Source organism: Anopheles funestus, chromosome 3RL, assembly GCF_943734845.2.
Source record: "Anopheles funestus chromosome 3RL, idAnoFuneDA-416_04, whole genome shotgun sequence".
Lineage (NCBI taxonomy): Eukaryota > Metazoa > Arthropoda > Insecta > Diptera > Culicidae > Anopheles > Anopheles funestus.
In genome coordinates this window covers 38,566,903-38,585,259 of record NC_064599.1, presented here as the reverse complement: position 1 = coordinate 38,585,259, position 18,357 = coordinate 38,566,903, and the positions used below count along the sequence as shown (strand labels likewise).

At 40.5% G+C, this 18,357-nt stretch overlaps 2 protein-coding genes across 2 annotated transcripts in view; one reads left to right on the top strand and one right to left on the bottom strand.

Moving 5' to 3' along the window:
• The window catches only part of LOC125770116 (uncharacterized), a 63,602-nt gene that overhangs the window by 32,169 nt on the left and 13,076 nt on the right, over positions 1-18,357 (bottom strand). The window lies entirely within an intron of this gene.
• On the top strand, positions 71-2,922 carry LOC125770119 (serine protease inhibitor 2). The gene is made up of 5 exons (XM_049439429.1): positions 71-234; positions 1,372-1,469; positions 1,542-2,354; positions 2,426-2,576; positions 2,650-2,922. The coding sequence occupies exons 1-5, from the start codon at positions 204-206 to the stop codon at positions 2,784-2,786; spliced, it is 1,230 nt and encodes a 409-aa protein (XP_049295386.1). The 5' UTR covers positions 71-203; the 3' UTR covers positions 2,787-2,922.

The following is an 18,357-nucleotide window of genomic DNA, read 5'->3' as shown; positions in this document are numbered from 1 at the left end:
GTGCGTACTGGCTTGCACACACTCAGTCGAAACCGGTTTATCAGCATGATGCGAACCTGAACTGCGATCGCGTTCGTGCCGATCCGAGCAGACGATCACTCATGAGGCCAGGTGGGATGGATCTCGCGCTTAGATGACCAGAACCGTTTTGGCAGTTTCCTAGTTCGGTCGTTTGTGTGGTGTACGCTCGGTTGTAATCAACCATGAACAAGTTTTGCATTGTGATACTGTGCTGTAAGTGAACTTCTACTACGCTGTTGATGTTGTTCCGTAAATTTTTACTTTATATTTTCAAATTCAATGTACGCTGAAGTATTAGACGTGTCCAAGGAAAAACTAGCCCAATCATACATTTATAATTAGCATCCTTATTATACACACATACAAACGAAGAATACCGTTCGAGACGATGAAAACCCGATCCAGATTGTGAGAGTGTACCGTTGATTTTTATAAAAATCTTAAATACTGAAATATGGAGCTTCTTTTACAAGTGGGCAGAATCTACAGATAAGAACCTAGCTAACCTACAGGAATAGCCAGAAGGCACCGTGTTTATGTGACCCACACCAGCCGAAGGTCGTCATGATCGATGGCATAATTTTTTGATTGTGACTCCTCGCACACATACACTCGCGAACGTGTAGATTCTGTTCCTGACCTTTTCGACACGTCTCCTCGAGGAACCTGTTTCTCCTTCACCACTTATGGGACCCCCACGTCCATGTAAAGCAGTAAACCCATCCTCATACCTATCATGTTCTTAGCGATAGATCAGTTCGCCAATACGATTCACCTATAGCTTATGGTTGAGCCCTAAAAACAGCATCGGCCAGCAGAATGCGCATCATGTTACAGAAAATCAGTATGTGACGAACGGTGTTAAGTGTTGAAAACTGGTCATACAAGTTTGGTGCCGGTTAGACATTCAAAAATGACACTTGGGCACGGTGCCAACGACATGCATAATGTATAGACGCATGATCCATTTGCTTGCTACGAAGATGCGACAACCTATCGCTACTTGCAGCCGTGTGTGCGTGAGAGCATACCGATGGGAATTCCCCAGTCTCGAGAAACAATCGTTCTGATAATACCGGTATTTCCCAGTTCGATTCGTCGTGGCTGTTGACACTAACTCGAACGAACTCATTACAGAATGATACTGATACAAAAGTAAAGAGGTAGAAGTCGAAATGATTTAGGTCACATCAGAACAAGGGCAATAATAAAAAGTAAACTGTCCAAAGATTATTATGTTACATGTTATGCAAGAAAAATAACATTGTGAACTGCGTGTAGGAAGAACTACCGAAAAGCATACTAAATCCAGCAGAAATTCATTACATTATTTGGTTTTTCTTTACACAGTTGCCGCACTTTTAATTTTTGACGCAACAGCCCAATACGATGTCCACGGCCCATTTCAAGGCCAACGCCAAAATGAGTTTGACCTGAAGTTCGTCAAGGTACGCCTTTTTAATAACCCACAATTCTAAACGATGTCATCGATGAACTGACATTCAATTTTGCAATTTTAGGAAATCTTCAAAAACCATAACTCCAACGTAATCCTCTCACCATTTTCGGTAAAAATTTTGCTTACCCTTATCTACGAGGCGTCCGACACTAGCTTCGGTAATTCCGTATCTGCCACCAAGCGCGAACTTAGCAGCGTCATTGTGAATGACAACATTGAACAGACGCGTGGTTACTATAAGCAGCTGCTCGAATCTGCCCAGCAGGATAACAAAGACTTTGACCTGAACATCGCTACCAACTTCTTCGTTGACGATTTCATTGAGGTGATCAATAAGTACCAACAAATCGCGAACACACATTACCATGCGATGCTCGAGAAGGTGTCCTACTCGGACCCAACGCAAGCCGCGGCCACCATCAACAACTGGGTGTCGCAAAACACGAACGGCCGGCTACGAGAGATTGTGACCCCAGATGGCGTAGAGGGTGCCGTCATTACCCTGGTCAACGTCATTTACTTCAAGGGTCTGTGGACGTATCCATTCCCGGAGGTGGTAAACAACGTCAAGCCATTCTATAGCTCTACTGGCAAGCCCACCAACGCTCAGTACATGGAGCAGAATGGACAGTTCTACTATGATAATTCGGCCGATCTCGGAGCTCAGATTCTCCGCTTGCCATACCGTGGTGATAAGCTCGCGATGTACTTTATCCTGCCGAATCCGGATAACTCCATTAGCAAGGTGCTGGATCGCATCAACAGTGGTTCACTGCACCAGGCACTCTGGTACATGGAGGAAAACGAGGTGAACGTGACCATTCCCAAGTTTAAGTTTGACTTTAGCGAACAACTGAACGAACCGCTGCAACAGGTAATATCTCTTTTGTCTACTTTAAAACGGAATCGTTTACTTTAATCTAAATGAATGGGTTTTTTTTGCAGGTTGGCATTCGTGAAATCTTCTCTCAAAATGCATCCCTACCGCTTTTGGCCCGTGGACGTGGAGCCCGTGATGAGGTGCGAGTTTCGAGAATCTTCCAGAAGGCCGGTATCACCATTAACGAGCTTGGCAGTGAGGCGTATGCCGCTACTGGTAAATATTCCGACCACAGAAAAAAAATATTAAGTATTTTCCTAATATGTGTCCGGTGATTTGTCATTTTTAGAAATTCAACTGGTCAACAAGTTCGGCGGAGATGGTGTTCAAATCTTCACTGCAAATCGGCCGTTCATTTTCTTCATTGAGGATGAAACCCAAGGTACAATGTTGTTTGCCGGTAAGATTGAAAATCCCGTCTTTTAACGTGTTCGCAATGATTGACAATGGTCGCGTAAAGCGTTCCTAAAACCACACGTTCCGATGTAATCGATCGTTTTAATAATAATACCATCAATAAAAAATTGCTGCCTCTAATAATTTGAGGATCACTAATTGAAAATGTTGTTTTCTGTTTTCCAACAACAGTGTGGATAAAAACATTGATTTTTTATATATTTTGAAAACATTTTAGCCATATTTGTTTCGATAGGACACTTTATAGTGACTTTTAACATTTTTAAGGCAGTTAATTTTAGAGTACAAAAACTTAGTACTAAAGCTGTATAACATAAACACCAGGTACATATTTCTGAATATAATTGAACTATTCAATTTAAACCTACAAGTAAAAATGTCACTGAACGATCAAGCGGAACATCCCATCTTATAAACATTATTCACTTCAATGAACATTTCAAATACACGAACCTGATCAAAGCCATAATAAATTATGTGCTTGAATATCCTATCTCAGAAAATACCAACGATGCTTTATATCCCCTAAAGCGTCGTTGTTTTTGTTGAATTTTCACAAACATCAATCATTTGAACAATCACCACGATCGATCAGTTCGTTATAAATAAAGCCCATCAAGGTGCATTTAGCAGCGTTCATCCTTGTACTATCCGTATCGGGAAGATGCACTCCTCTAGAAGAAGTCCTTTCATCCATGCACACTTTACAAGGATGAACAATACGCCCATAGTCAATGGCTAAAGCGTTCTTCCGCTTCGTCGCTACTGCCCACGTGCATGCAGACGGGGATGGCTTCTAAGTGCACCGATCTAAATTCGATCTAACCGAAAGTGCTGACAAAGCGTTCCTACTACCATCATCAAAGTGCAGTGATGCATTATGTTTAGTTCGGTACAGTATCCAGCCTTCTTACATTCGGTGCCCTATTCTTCTTTAATACTTACATTGTAAAAGAACACCGTTGCACCGATTGCAACCGATAACGGTTACATCGCTTTTGTAAGGGTATGGTTCGTACGTCCATAAATAATGCTGAATCATAAAAATGTAATTACCAAGGGTATGTTTAATTTCTACCATGGCTTGTGCTGACGGTGAAAAAAAATCCCCACACAGCAAGAACGCTTCAGTATGTTTTGTTTTGAAGGGGTTTGTTTTGTAAGCTTTATTTTACGGTCGAAGCGGATTCCCCGTTATTTCTACCCTAGTGTACGTTGGAAAAATTCCCCTGCATAAAAAGATACTTTTTTCTGCTGTTCAAAGATCTATAGAACAGAAGTGTAAGAGAAAAGGACATAAATGCGCTTTGTAAACTTTGTCTTTTCTCCCATAAAATGTTTTTCCAGGTTTTCCATAAGAAACATGAGTCATTGAAAAATGAATCTTGGGTGGTGTCATTTTTCTTTCGTGGAAAATTGTCGTCCGGGGTTCAATTAATTAGCTAAATGCACTTTACTTTGTTTTCATCGTTTATCTTTCATTAGTAGAAGTTAGCTTCGCGAAGCACCTGAAGTCGTTCTTTGTTCATATTGTACTGAAAAGAATTCAAATTCAACCTTTCACTATTAAAGTAGTAGAGAAACACTTGAATATTTTGTTTTAATACATTTCATAATTAAAGCATCTAGCAATTCATTGTCATCAATAATTACACGGATTACACATCAAGAGAATTTTTTCTCTTTTAGTTTCTATTATCGAAAATGTGTTAGCCACCTTTCAACACCTGCGGCCTTTTGATGAGTGTTTCTCTCTACCTGAAATATACGAGGCCTATTTTGCTGATTTTTTATTTATTTCATCCTGTCAAACGGACTATTGCCACACATTTGCTATATAATCAACTGCCAATCTAAATCGTGTGGAGAAAGTGGATTTTACTAAAAATAAAACAAATCATCATCAATTTTCTCTGTCAGCTTAACATTTTCCGCCCATTTTCTGTTCAATATTTTTTTATTTCCATTTAAAGGATTGGTTGAACGATGGATTTTTTAAGCAGAACGATGTGCGCTTTTTCGCTATTCCTTTCGTACGCCCCAAAGCGATGGCCGACTAAATTTCCGTCCCGGATTCCATGCAGCTGATGGAACCGGCACGCGCCGCCGAGGGTGATGGTAGGCTGTGCATAGCTTATGGTTGCAATTTTATCGATTCACTATCGGCCAATCGCGACCTAACCAGACCGCCTAGGTGTCTACCCGTCCGTTCGATTGAGAACGGTTCAAACCATTTTCATCGAACCCTGTCCGTTAATCCCTTGGCATGCGGTGCCAACGAAGCGCAAGGGGGTGAACTCCCCCGCGCTCGGCTTTATGCTAACCGAAGCCACTAAAACCCAGGCCGTGACCCGTGGTACACCTGGTGCTGGTAAGTGCTGGTCGGCACTGCGGGTGGTGAAATCGAACCGGCCGCGTACATACGGTTTCAACCTCGTCGGGTGAATTAACATTCCGAGCGCTTCATTAGGATTACCCAGTGGCAGAATCAACTCCGAACCCGCACGAACACTGTCGACCTGTGTACGGTGTTGCACCCTTATCAAGTCGAGGTCAATCGTTGATCTAATTTGCGAGGTGAGGTTACGCCTCGATAGAAACGTTCGTTCGAGCTCGTTTAGGATTATGCCAGGTGCAGCAAGAACTTTCGCTAGGAGAACGTTGTAAAATCGTGTCGAACGGAGGCATTGGCATTGAATAGTTTGGAATTTAATTTACTCTATATTAACCTAATAAACGATTGTCCTCAGTTGCATTGAGGTGATCAACATTTAAACGAGTGAGACATTTAACAGCGTCCATTTTTTTTATATTTTGGTAGAACGACCTGGCCGAGCGTCCAATTCCTTTTTTTGCCCGGTTACAACGGCCTGGCCGTATCAAGACTTATTTTACCACCATTTTTATAAATTCGAGCGTCCAATGTTTATAAATAATTGAAAGATTGATGTCAATCTTTGTGATATTTCATTATAATTCAACTTTCTATTTTACTTTTACTGCTTTTGTTCCTTCATAACCTGAAACTCCATCTTTTCCGACATTCGTGGCACTTATTAGCACTGTATTTTTGGATAGTCTGTGCCATAGAAACGCATCAAATCCGATGAAGCACTGGTCGTATCGTGTGAAACTTCGAATATATATCTATAACACTATATATACTTATTTAAAGGCACAGTCCCTCATTGTTAGGATAATAAAGAATGAAACGAAATTATGGGACTGTTTTTTTTTTCAATGACATTTTCTTAATTATTGATTTTTTTGCAAAATAACCATATATTCTGTAAGCCATACATTCTTATAGCATTCTTAAGCATTTAAAAAATGCATAATTAAACAAATATGTGTAAGAATAAATTTCTTTACGAGCAAAATTATCTGAAAAAAAAATAATTTTTTTTCTATAATAAACAATTGACCACAATTAATATTAAAGTTAATATTTTAAAAGACGAGCTCTCTTCTGTAATATTTTTATTGCTAAGCAACCGTATCGCATTCAAAACCTGTCCATTTAATTGCACGATTTATCGATCTGTAAGCAATCTGGAATTAGATTACGAACGCGCAATAGAAGAGATAACGCTCATACGAAAAATTTTCCCAAATAAACATATCCACGATTCTGGTCAAATCAAATTAGCTTCCAGCAAGTTTGCTACCTAAACGCACACACGCTGGTACCCCTTGCAAAACACACGAGGACACTCTTATCTTACCCAACAAACCCCGGGTGCGGCTAAAGTTGGCCAGCGGCAGTTTGATTGGTTTATTGGATTTGTCCAACGCGGGATCGATGATGCAAGAGGTCATCCGGCACAACCCGGTGGGAAAAACGAGCTTACAAAAATCAATAAAACTAATAATCCGTTCGTCAGTTCCCACCCACGAAGCCCGCCAGAAAAACCTGGACCGGGTTCAGCCAGTGCAATGTTTTGCCCTTCGGATTCTTGCTTTTTCTGTTTACTCTTACCTATCGAATTGGCCTAGTTCCGTACTGCCCGTCGGCCATTCCGGTCGGTGGTTGGAAAGATGCTATTTTTCCTCCATCTACTCTGTATTCGCTGTTCCCTTTCACCGCATTCCCTTGCTCGTTCATTCATTAGTCATGCAATCGACCGCCAGAACACGGGAGCAACGGGAAACTAGCTCGGGAAAGGTCATACGGTGGTCGGAACATTTCCAACACACCGGAAGGTCTACACCCCGTCTACATACACTGGGATGCATTAAGCTTCTGTTCCACACAGTAAGCGTCCCTGTAGCCGCTCAGGTTGCGGTTTTGTTCTGGAAAAAGCTTCACCTTTCCTCTGCATCGTCCGACACAGGATAGCGTGCCGAGCACAGTGCCGAAGGGGGGGAAAACTCCCGAACTCCCCCGGGGGCAGCCATTGGCTCAAACCTCTAAATGGTCAACGGTTCGGTGGGCGAAGTACGATACCATACACCAACCGACCGCCGGTAGCATGTAACTAACAACCATTTCTCTCGCTGTAATCAGAGTTCTTTTTTCTATGTCAACCTTTGCTCTTTTACTTGTTCCTATCGCTGTTAAACTAACACTAAAACAAAACACACACACTTTCATTGCCATACGTTAAAAAATGGGGCAGGAAAAAAGTACACGCCGAAGAAAAAATGGCACATCACACCATGGCGAATGTTTGCATATTTTATTTTGCGCACAAAGTGCCACCACAACCCCACAACGCCAGGTAGAAATGCACGCGAAAAGCGTTTACCGAGGCGAACTTTCATCCACCAACCACATATTTGTTTCGAACCACCATCGTACACACACATACACACGGTCGCTACCATAAACGGGTGACTACGTCATGCAAAAAAGTTCAAATATCAACGAAACGGAACACTTCAGTACACCGAACACCGACCGTGGGTTTAGCGCTAGAGTTTTGTTTTCTACGCGCAGCCTGGAAATTCAATTTTGTTCTTCGCAACTATATTTGCATACTGCAATTCATGAGAAACAATCGTGCCAGAGGTTTTAGCTAGTATGTCTCTTGCAATTAAAATAGATTTTCACGACGGTTGACCGATTTCAGTCCTACCGGGACAAAGTTCAAATGCTGCATCGGTGGACGGTACTAGACGGTTGCAGCACAATACATAAAACAATTGAAAACATTGCACTTTTGTTGCTGTTGAAGTTTTGTTTTCATAAATTATGGAATTCTTTTGTGAAAGGTTTCCAAGTTGCTGTGCAACTTTTAGCTTTTCAGATTTAACAATGTTCCACAATTAAGCTTGAGGTCAGATTTGATTAAAATGTGTAAGGTAGATATTATTTGTTTTAAAAGAGTTTAATTACAGGACATGTCCGAAGCATGTCTTAGTTGCACGGTAACTGATAAGCGGATTTTATAATTTAACAGCTCAATGAGCTTGCTATACAAAATTCAAGCAAATGAGAAAAAATCATAAAAGTATTTTGAACAAAATATTAAATAATCTTTGTAATGTAATAAATGTGGAAATGTAAACATTTCCATGGAAAACATCGGCCCAAATATCAAGCGCAAAATAAAAATTAAAATAAAATATCTCCTCAAAACTACGTACTATATGTCGAAAACCAGAGCAATAACGTCTAAAGATTGAAAGTTATAAATTCAACTTCCTACTATACTTGTATTGCTTTCCATTTTTTATGCGAATTTTTACTTGATTATGAAAAATTACAAAAAATCCGCCTAGAAAACGAAATCAACTATTTTTTTTAAATTATTTGCTTCAATTTTGTGCTAAAATTGTGAAATTTTCTGAGCTGTGAGATTTTCAAATTCGCCCACCAGCACAGCCATCTACAAGAAGTACCTTGTAGCTTGGGGACTCTTCTTTTAAAACAAATATTTTCGCGAATTACCAAAAAAATTGCTTTAACTACACATTATAAAACGAGCTTTTACAAAATTAATCCTCGGTACCAGTTTTCAATCAATTTTATCTTTAAAATATTTCATAAACGTATCCCAAATAAATGAACAATAAAACGCTTAAAAAATTTCCCAAAAAAAATGACAGAAAGCTCATTCAAAATCATTCCAACATGATGAATTCGGCTCCCATTTTATACCGTGCCGGTTCTGTTGCCGGCTTTGATAATTATGTTTCTCGTTCATGCATTACGCCCACGAAACATAAACTAATTGTCTGCAAACAACGTTTCCATCTGCGTTTACCTTCTCAAGTGGTGTGTTTTCCCTTGTCGCAAAAAAGTAACAATAAAAGATACATTAAAAGGCGGCAAAACATAAGAGAGAATTCAAATTATTTTATAGCCTGCTTGTAAAACGTCCCGTTTCGCTTCCCACCAAAAAACACACACACACACCCAGCATTAGAACAACAATCAAATGCTGTTACGGATGTAGCATCAGGCTGGCAAATTGACGAAGCGATACTCGTTTCAGTCAGTGTCTAGCAAAAATGAAGAAAATTACCATGGCATTTGAGGGCGGTGTTGCAGCACGTTACTAGCGACTCGCTGCAAGAAGGTGTGCTACAATTTAAAAATAAAAAAGTTCTTTCAGTCCAAATCAACCAAAACCAAACATACAAACATACACACGATCGAACACGTGGCAGCGCACATATTCATCGCACGTAGTCACCCCGTCGTAAAGTGGTTTTATGTTTTTATACCACCCCACGCTACCCGCAACCGTCGGTGGCACACCTTCTGGTGAGCTGATTTGGAAACAATGAGAAAATGAATAAATAATATGCTTCCATTTTCCTTTCGCATGTGCTGACTTTTTTACGCCGATGTCGCTCAGGATGATGATGAGCTGGCAAAGTTTTGGGCTGGAAAAGTCCCCCAAAGGGGAAATGCCGAACAAAACCGATCGTATAACGTAAGATAAAGGGGATAATTTTTATTTTTGTTCTTGTTTTCCGTAACAACTTCCTGCACCAGGCGACAGCAAATACGCTAGTTTAACATTTTGTTCCCTTCCCAAAAACCCCTACGGTTGCCAGAAATAGCTTTAAATTTCGTGCCACTACTCGGCAAGACACAAGCTTGTTCCGGTTGCATTTTCCGTGCGCAAACACACGTTCCGGTGACATTTATTCCGATTGCTGAGCTTTTTTTTACTTTCATTTTTCCTCCTATTTGCCATGATTCGCTTTTCCATCGTGCACAGCAACAAAAAATGGATAACCATGGTCAACATAAGTGGCGTTTCTATTTCTTCCTTTACTGGCCCGGTATGTGGGGTTGATGGTTTAATTTTGTGGAAGGTTTTCCGTATTTTTTTCTTTCTTATTTGTTATTTGCTTTCACACAACCACACAAACACACATACACACATACACATGCTTTCACACCCAGTTAAGGTTGACATGTCCGTTTTCTGTTTCATTTTCTATCCAACGAACGTACTTCGAATGTGAGGTGTTACGAACCCCTAGCGCTAATCCCATACGGACAACGGGTTTGTTTGTGCTTGGCCCAGAGTAGAGAACACACACAACGATAGCGATGATAAAGCGTTTTGTCCGAGTCTGTTTCGTGTCTGCCCGTTTGCAATATCCTTTTGCTAAACTTGGTAGAACATTTCTGGCTACTACAAAAATCTGTCAAACTAAGCGAGTCTCTTGACGGAAGGTGATTTTTTGTTTTCTTCACTTTGGAAAATATAAAAAAAAAACACACATAAACATGACATCGTCCATAAAATCAAGATCTATACCAAACAAAATGAAAGTCCGGCAGGAGTTTCGAGTCCGTTCGAGTTTCTAATATTTACAGTGCAATATTTCAACGCCAGTGACAGTCAAGTCCTGCTGCGCGACGTACCCAGGACGGGCTTTAAATATTTACCAAAACTCTTGTACCAAAACCCAGACCACGGCAGAACGCTTGAACGCTTGCCACCTTTTCAAGCATTCGATTGCAAGTTTAATGTTGATTCAGCTTGAACATTTCCATTAAAGCATAACCAATTTCAAAACGCAACACTGTTCAGCAAAGTTGGTACAAAACAGCAAAGTAAATGCAGACCATTCATTCGGTCTGGCATCGATTGCAATTAAATCGAAATTAGGGATTCGATCTCGCCAACCATTTGCATAATGCGATAAAGTTGCTTTTTTTCTTCTTTCCCTCCCAAAATGCATTTGCAAGCTGCATAAGCCACCGGACTGGCCGGAATATTAATTGCATGTGTTACCATAGCGACAGTATAGAGTGACGCCTGAAAGTATGTGATGCAAATGCATTTACCACAAGGATTATTTTGGTTGGTGATTAAATGGCATTGTGAAGGTATCAATTTTCTAACGGTCAATAAATTAAGTATCCTGCCAGAAGGAGAACATCAATTAATGGAACACAAGCGTCACGATGCCGGTGTAATCAAATGTGGTGTTGTGTGTTAATTTACTGCAAGCTTTTACACTGTAAATTGATTACAAATTGAAGGGGAATGAATTACCTAAAATTGTCGCGAAAACCAGCGCCATTGAAGCGAAATTGATTAAGTGAAATTAATAAATACCCGACGAAAGGCGTCGTCGCTGAACTCATCTACGATGATTGTTTTATTGAAATTAATTTATGCAAAATTATTACATCAGTTAGAATTAATTTTGTGATGGCTTAGTGCGAACCCATCAAAAGGGAACCGACAATCAAAGACATTTCACGGAAAGCTTTTTCTGTAGTATCGAAACAATTATTACGGTGCAAGTGCTCTACCTTTCAAAGCATCCCAATCCGGACAGATATCTATTTATTCCGGGTTCTGTTACTCGCCGTTCCATTGGATCGTCTTTTCTTTGAATTTCACTCACTCACGCTCGTAAAATAATCGTCAATCAATCGACGTCGATGATGATAAATCATTTTGCTTCCATTTTATCCTCCAACCAGGGGCCGCTACAGTCCCCCGGATACACCCGGAGGGTAGGAAAATCGGTGCCAAAGTGATCCGACAGATTCATTCACCCGAAAACGAGCATCGTTTCGGTGATTTTCTCAGGCCATTTTCAGCTAAGTATCTTCTCGTCCTTTAATTGAGAACGCTTCTGGGTGGCCAATCGACGAATGGCGTCTGCCTAACTGCCGAATGGTGGTATGGCAAACTCACACCGTTACACTCCAGATTGAATGACTTTGAACAGCACATTCATCAAAGTTGAGACTATGTGCGTCACCCTCAACACGGTACCCATGGAGAAATTGACAAGAAGCAACACATCCATCTTTACGCTTGTAACCGTTGCCAAACGAAACTCATCCAACTGGCAAAGAGAACCTCGCAGCCTTCATCCACTACTACGTTCCGTTCCGGATCAACTTTCCACGGATGCGCGCGGCCACGAAATAGGATTCTCGCTAGTGAAAATGTTAATCTTCTCAATTTACATGATAAAGTGAGGAAACATTTTCACTGTTATCAAAATATTTCAACCATCGCGTGCGCGACAATCCCTCCCCAAAAAGGTTCACCCAACATCCGCTACATCCGCTCATAGTTGGAAATAAATTGGAAAAGCGCGCCCTTAATGCTGCGTTATGTTGCCACAGCTCTTGATGCATTTTGTTGCACCATCACCAACATCATCATGATCATCATCATCATCATCATCATGAACAGCACGGATCTTCGAAGACAGAAGTATACCAACAGCGTCAGAAATCTCTACAACTCTACAATACACCACGGCCACAGTACAGAGGTGCAAACTGTTGGGCGATTATGTCGCCGTTTTTGATGGGTTTTTCGGGCGCTTGGCAACGACGACATTGCTGCAACACGGGTACAGCGTGACGCGAACAGATATCGCGTACAGTTTTGGTGCGAGTTTAGATTGAGTGTTGGCGATACACTCGGCCGTGTGTAGCGAGTAGTTTTGTTACCGGCAGAAGATGGTACCATGGTGACGCTTTTCTAGCAGATTTTCCACCACCACTTCGCAAGCTGTTCCACTCTGTACACTCTCATCCTTACTCGCGGGTTTTGATGAGGAAGACATGCTGTATTTATTATACGATATTCGTGGTGTAACTTTCGCCAAAGCTACATCAACTGTGTAAGCTGAGGCGAATTATCTCTTTTCGGTGAAATGGAGTGTACGGACGGGAACAAGTTTATGGTGCCAGTTCTTTTCTTGAGCTAAGAAAACCATCCCCAGGACGCTGAGGAAAAGGTGAAATAAATCATAAGCCATCAACGTGGGGTGTTGAGTTCATGATTCTACATTAGCTTGGTCGACTAGTTGTAGTCGGCGCTATCTTTTCGGTTGGCAAAACTCGTACCATTAAGTTAACGTAATGTAACGGTCGTATATCAATCATGATACTGTTGAAACATGCCGAAGTGTAATGCTTGCAGTGTAAACCTTTTGATTTGCAATGGTGAATATTTATATTACTAAGAGAATTCCTACTGCGAAGAAATTGAAACTTAAATATTTAAACAAACTATATTTAAAAATTTAAACAAAAGATGATACATGTGATAAATGGCGCCGGTCCACACGGCAGGACCGGGTTCAAATCCCATCCGGGATCGTTCCCCCGTAGCAAGGACTGACTATCCGGCTACGTGGTAAAATAAGTCTAGTAAGCCAGAAATGGCCGGCGTGACCTGTAAGGTCGTTAAGTCAAGAAGAAGATGCATTAATCATCCACGTAAGTCTTCAATGCTTTTTTATGTTCTTAAAATAATAGCCTATATTGTGGAAAAATGTTAACCCATACAAAATGCTAGATCATTCGATCATTTTGAATTTCAAACACAAACAAACTAATGTCGTTAGAGCCGAAGAACGTACCAAACCAATGCGTGATTTCTATTCAAATAGTTCAAATAGGTTCAAAATCAAATAGGGCCGCCGGCCCACACGGCAGGACTGGGTTCGAATCCCATCCAAACCGTCCCCCCGTAGCATAGAATGACTATCCTGCTACGTGTAAAATAAGTCTTGATACGGCTAGGCCGTTCTAACCGAGGAAAAAAACAAATCAAACAGGTCTGACAAGGAATTAAATGACCGAAAAGCACGAAGCATTGGATCGCCACTACCTACAGCTGTTCGCCGTGTTGCAATAACAAGAATGAGGCAATGAGACGATAACAAGGAGAAATAAAAGTTGTTGGAGGAAAGCAAACAGGGATCATCAACGTTATTGAGTAGTAGGCAGCTTTGAAGGATATTTGCGTATGAGTGCGGCGAGTTTTCAGAGGTAACTGAGTATTGAATACGGCGGTAACTTCCAAACACTTTGAACATAGCAAAACGAATGAAGATCCTCTGTACTCACTCCACTCTTGCAATTGCCGTTGTTAAACCTAAGTCTTAAAAGCACAACTTTAGGAAACAACTAGTGCATTTATTGTACCCAAAATTACTGGCAACTTGATTTATTACTGATGGGAGACCATTTCACCGAGGCATATTCCAGCATTGAGCGCACCAAGGAGCAGTACAACGCTCTGAAGCACCCGAGATCACGGAACTCGTTCTCAATATGATTGAAAAATGAGAGTCTTAAGTTAATCTAAAGCCCCAAATATTTTGCATATTCTGCCCAGATTAATTGCAGGCTACAGAAACTATAGTTGAATAACAAAGGATCACGATAACGTGAGACGGAAATTATTTGACACTTATTTTGACGTCCGATTTTAAGTGGTTTGACCACTCTGAAGAAGCTGGTGATAAATGATACATTTCTGATCCCATCATATAAAGAGCATATGGTCTTTTGCGAGTGAATATTTTGCTACGATGAACATCCAGACTAGTCACCCGGCATTATGCACTTTTTTTCATTTAGGGATATGTCATGCATACTGCTCCACAAGTTTCCTGGAGCAAATGACAACTCTCAGTCGCATTTTTCAACATTTTATATTATAGAACTAACTCCTTTGAAAAATGAAGCTTTTAAGGAACATTTATCGTGATATCGATCCAAATAGCTATAGCAGGAAGAATCAGTGTTATTTTTATTTATGACAATCCGTTGCGTAAAGTTTATTTAAAAAACAGGAAACTTATTTGAATATCCAAAAGCTTAGTGGTGAAAAAAATGTATGTTAATTCGTATTTTTTTTTTTTTTTGCTCGGTTAGAACGGCCTGGCCGTATCAAGACTTATTTTACCACGTAGCCGGATAGTCAGCCCATGCTACGGGAGGACGGCCCGGATGGGATTTGAACCCGGTCCTGCCGTGTGGACGGACGCCGTTTTCACATGCACCACCAGGCCCGCCCCGTTCGTAATTAATAATTCTCTATTAATATTCTCAATAATTCTTTAATAATATTTCAAACATTCAAGAATTTAGCGAAATTGATATTTTTATGTATTTTTTTATTTATAAATGATTATTACAACGTTTCTTCTCTCTCTCTCTCTCTCTCTCTCTCTCTCTCTCTCTCTCTTCCTGGCTTAACGATCAGTAAGGTCACATCGGGCATTTTTGGCTAACTAGACATATTTTTACCACATAGCTGAATAGTCAATCCTTGTCCTTTTGGAACGGTACGGATGTTATTTGATACCTGGTCTTGTAGTGTGAAACCGGCATCGTTTAACGGATACACCGTGCATGCTCGACTATTTCGAGAGTCTATTATGCCAACTACTATTCAATTTTAACGCAGGTAAAATTTTACTACATACACTTCACTTTAAAAACATGTACATTTCTTATCCCAAACCTTTAATTACAAGTTTTCCATCTTTTCCATCTTTCTAACTCATTGCAGTCCCCTACAGGTATGTTTGCAAATCTGATAGCACATCACTATTCATCGGATGTAATGAGCACTTATGACCAAATTTACGGCTAATTGTAACACATTTCCTGAACGATAAACTTTACCAACATTCAGCCTGTATTTTGTTTTAATTAAAGATTCTCATTAACACGCGTCATGCATTAGCGTATCATTAGTGCCGCTACCCACAACGCCACTTTCTAGCACTTAAAGTACGTTTATGTCAGTAGCTTTCCAAGATTCTTGTGCGCTCGTCAAGAGGTTACGTATACCCTTCGCCAGTGTTAGCAGAGTATCCACTGCAATTCTACCGAACCGAGCGACTTGCCGAGTCTCACCTTATGTGCAGTGTAAGATACTGTGCGCCTTACAATTTCCACTTATAACATCCCTTGCATTAGAACGTTCCATACGTAATCCTTCATTCCTTCTGTGACACAGTGACGTATTGTCACAGCAATTTTCACACAAACGTGCGCACTCGCACGGCGCTAGTGTGAGTCTTGGGAGTTCTCAACAGCCACTCCAAAGTTGGCCGAGAACGAGAACGAGAACGAGGTGACTACACGCGGCTTGCAAACGTATCTATGTCGCGATAAAAACTGTGCCCGCGCTTCAACAAAATGGCCCGTGCTGTCAACACGGGCCTCACACGGCAACGATGTTTATATTTGCATAATAAACTTTTCACTTCCACCAGTCGAAAGCGTTCCTGGTTGATGCTGGTGGCTAGTGTTTGCTACAAGCCCGATGTTAGTCATTCCACATACATTCTTGTTTCGCTTCAGAATGGTCGTTTTGTTTTTTTGTTGTTGCTTAGTTTTTCACCTTTTCAACATTTTATTTCTGAAATGTTTTTTTTTTGCATCTGTAAGTCATGTTTCGAATCACATTTTTCACATCACAAAATCCCAAACGATGCTAGCGAACTTTTCCCATCGGTGCTCAACATTTCACCAGGCCGACTGCCGGCTGCCAGCATTGCTTTGCATGAAAGCGCAACTGTATTAGCATCGAATTGCTATTTCGAAAAGCGAACGGCGCGATCCGGCGAAAAAGAAGACTACAGAGCGACAGTTTTTGACTTTCATGTTTGATTGGCATTTCGGCACCGTGGGAAAATTTGCTCGCAAGAAAACACTATCTGCACTAGCACACCCGTCCGATTTCCGTGAAGCCAACGTTCTACAGTTTTACGGTTCAGCTACGCTTAAAATACTCTCGAGCAATGATCGATCGAACCAAACCCTACCGTGACGTTGCTGTACAACATCATTCGATCGGGCCGGTTTCTTTTTCTACAAACACCCACAAAATCGAATGCCAAATTTTCCATTCCTTTCGGCAGAAAGTAAAACAGCCCGTGCAATGCGCTTTTGTAAGGAGGTTATGAATATTTAATGTTCCACTTTCTCGACGGTATAATGCTGCTTCTTGCACTGCTTCAAAGTTGTTTCAATTGATCGAAGCATTTCTGGGCAAAACTTACTTTCTCTACTGCCGTCCCATCCTTCTTCTCGTAGCAACCCTCCTGCTACAACCAGCTACGGGGAAATTTAAAATTAAAATTCATCTTACCCTCCTAGGCCAGATAAACCTAACGAATGAGTTTAATTGAATTTCAGCTGCTTTTCAACTTTCCTCTTTTCCCCTTCATAACTACCCCAATTACTTCGAGCCCGATGCAATTCGCTGAAATGGAAGGGTAAATGCCAATTTCAATCATGTCGATCTCGAGTGCTTCGAACGAATCAAATGCATATCTTCGAAGGCACCTAAGTAATTAGCTTCGAGTGAAGTGATTCCCGGACCATCCTTTCGGAATTGCCTTTCAATTAGCATTTCTATACTACGAAGGAGACAGTTTTTATGGTTGGTATTTTTAATTTTTATTTTTTTATTTTGATTTTTTCCTCTGCCGGGGCCAATCCTTTCAATGCTTTTGTGTTTACTTATTCACAGAGCTTTTAGAGAAAGGAAGCAAAATAGAATCAGATCGAAAGCTATTATTTCACCATTGCTTGTATCAATTAATCGATTCCACTTTTAATTCAAATAAATAATCGTATTCGAACCCCTTTCGGGGTTTACATCGCTATGATTATCGTTCTCGCTGTTATTACTCGGACATTTCGAATGGCAAACACATAATCGGTTTTTATATGTAGGGTATGTTCCATACCACAATGGATAAGAAAAGGTTTCGAAAGGACCAAATTTTGTATGTTTCTTACCGTGTATTTTATTTTTTTAATACACTTCCAGTCCTTCCACAAAGGACTTCCACAGTCCTTCGAAGCAGAAAGATTGATTCTGTTTTCAGTATATTTGAAGCTTTCCATTAACTTTTAAAAGCAATAAATTCATCTCCATGAGCTATTGATACTCATATAATTTTATAGAAAAATATTCTACACATCTCTTTTGTTCCAGGTCATCTTCTATAACATCTGTAACGAAACAATTTGATCAATATCTACCACGGTGAAAAATCAATTATTTTAATGAATTTAAACATTAATGTAATCGCCAAAAAACAGGTAAAGGACAAGCCGGAAATATACAGTTATTACTTAACCACAGCTTTTATTAACAATCCTTGTTGGTCGTTCGGATACTGATGCCGATCTGATCCCTGCTCGATCCCGATCAGATAGGCAGACTGTCACATCTAGCGCTATCGCACGCACACCAATACAGGATCGCACGCATGATTGTACTGTGTAGTACAGAGATTTATTTATTTTTTCATTTATTCAGTTATTCATTGTATGGCCGGTAGTGTGGTCTGAATTCTGAACTTAAGCCTATCT

Excerpts from the sequence above, each read along its gene's own strand:
- LOC125770119 (XM_049439429.1), top strand. The coding sequence starts at position 204 with ATGAACAAGTTTTGCATTGTGATACTGTGCT. Across the intron at positions 1,470-1,541 it reads TTGACCTGAAGTTCGTCAAG|GAAATCTTCAAAAACCATAA; the intron begins GTACGCCTTTTT and ends TTGCAATTTTAG. Across the intron at positions 2,355-2,425 it reads TGAACGAACCGCTGCAACAG|GTTGGCATTCGTGAAATCTT; the intron begins GTAATATCTCTT and ends TTTTTTTTGCAG.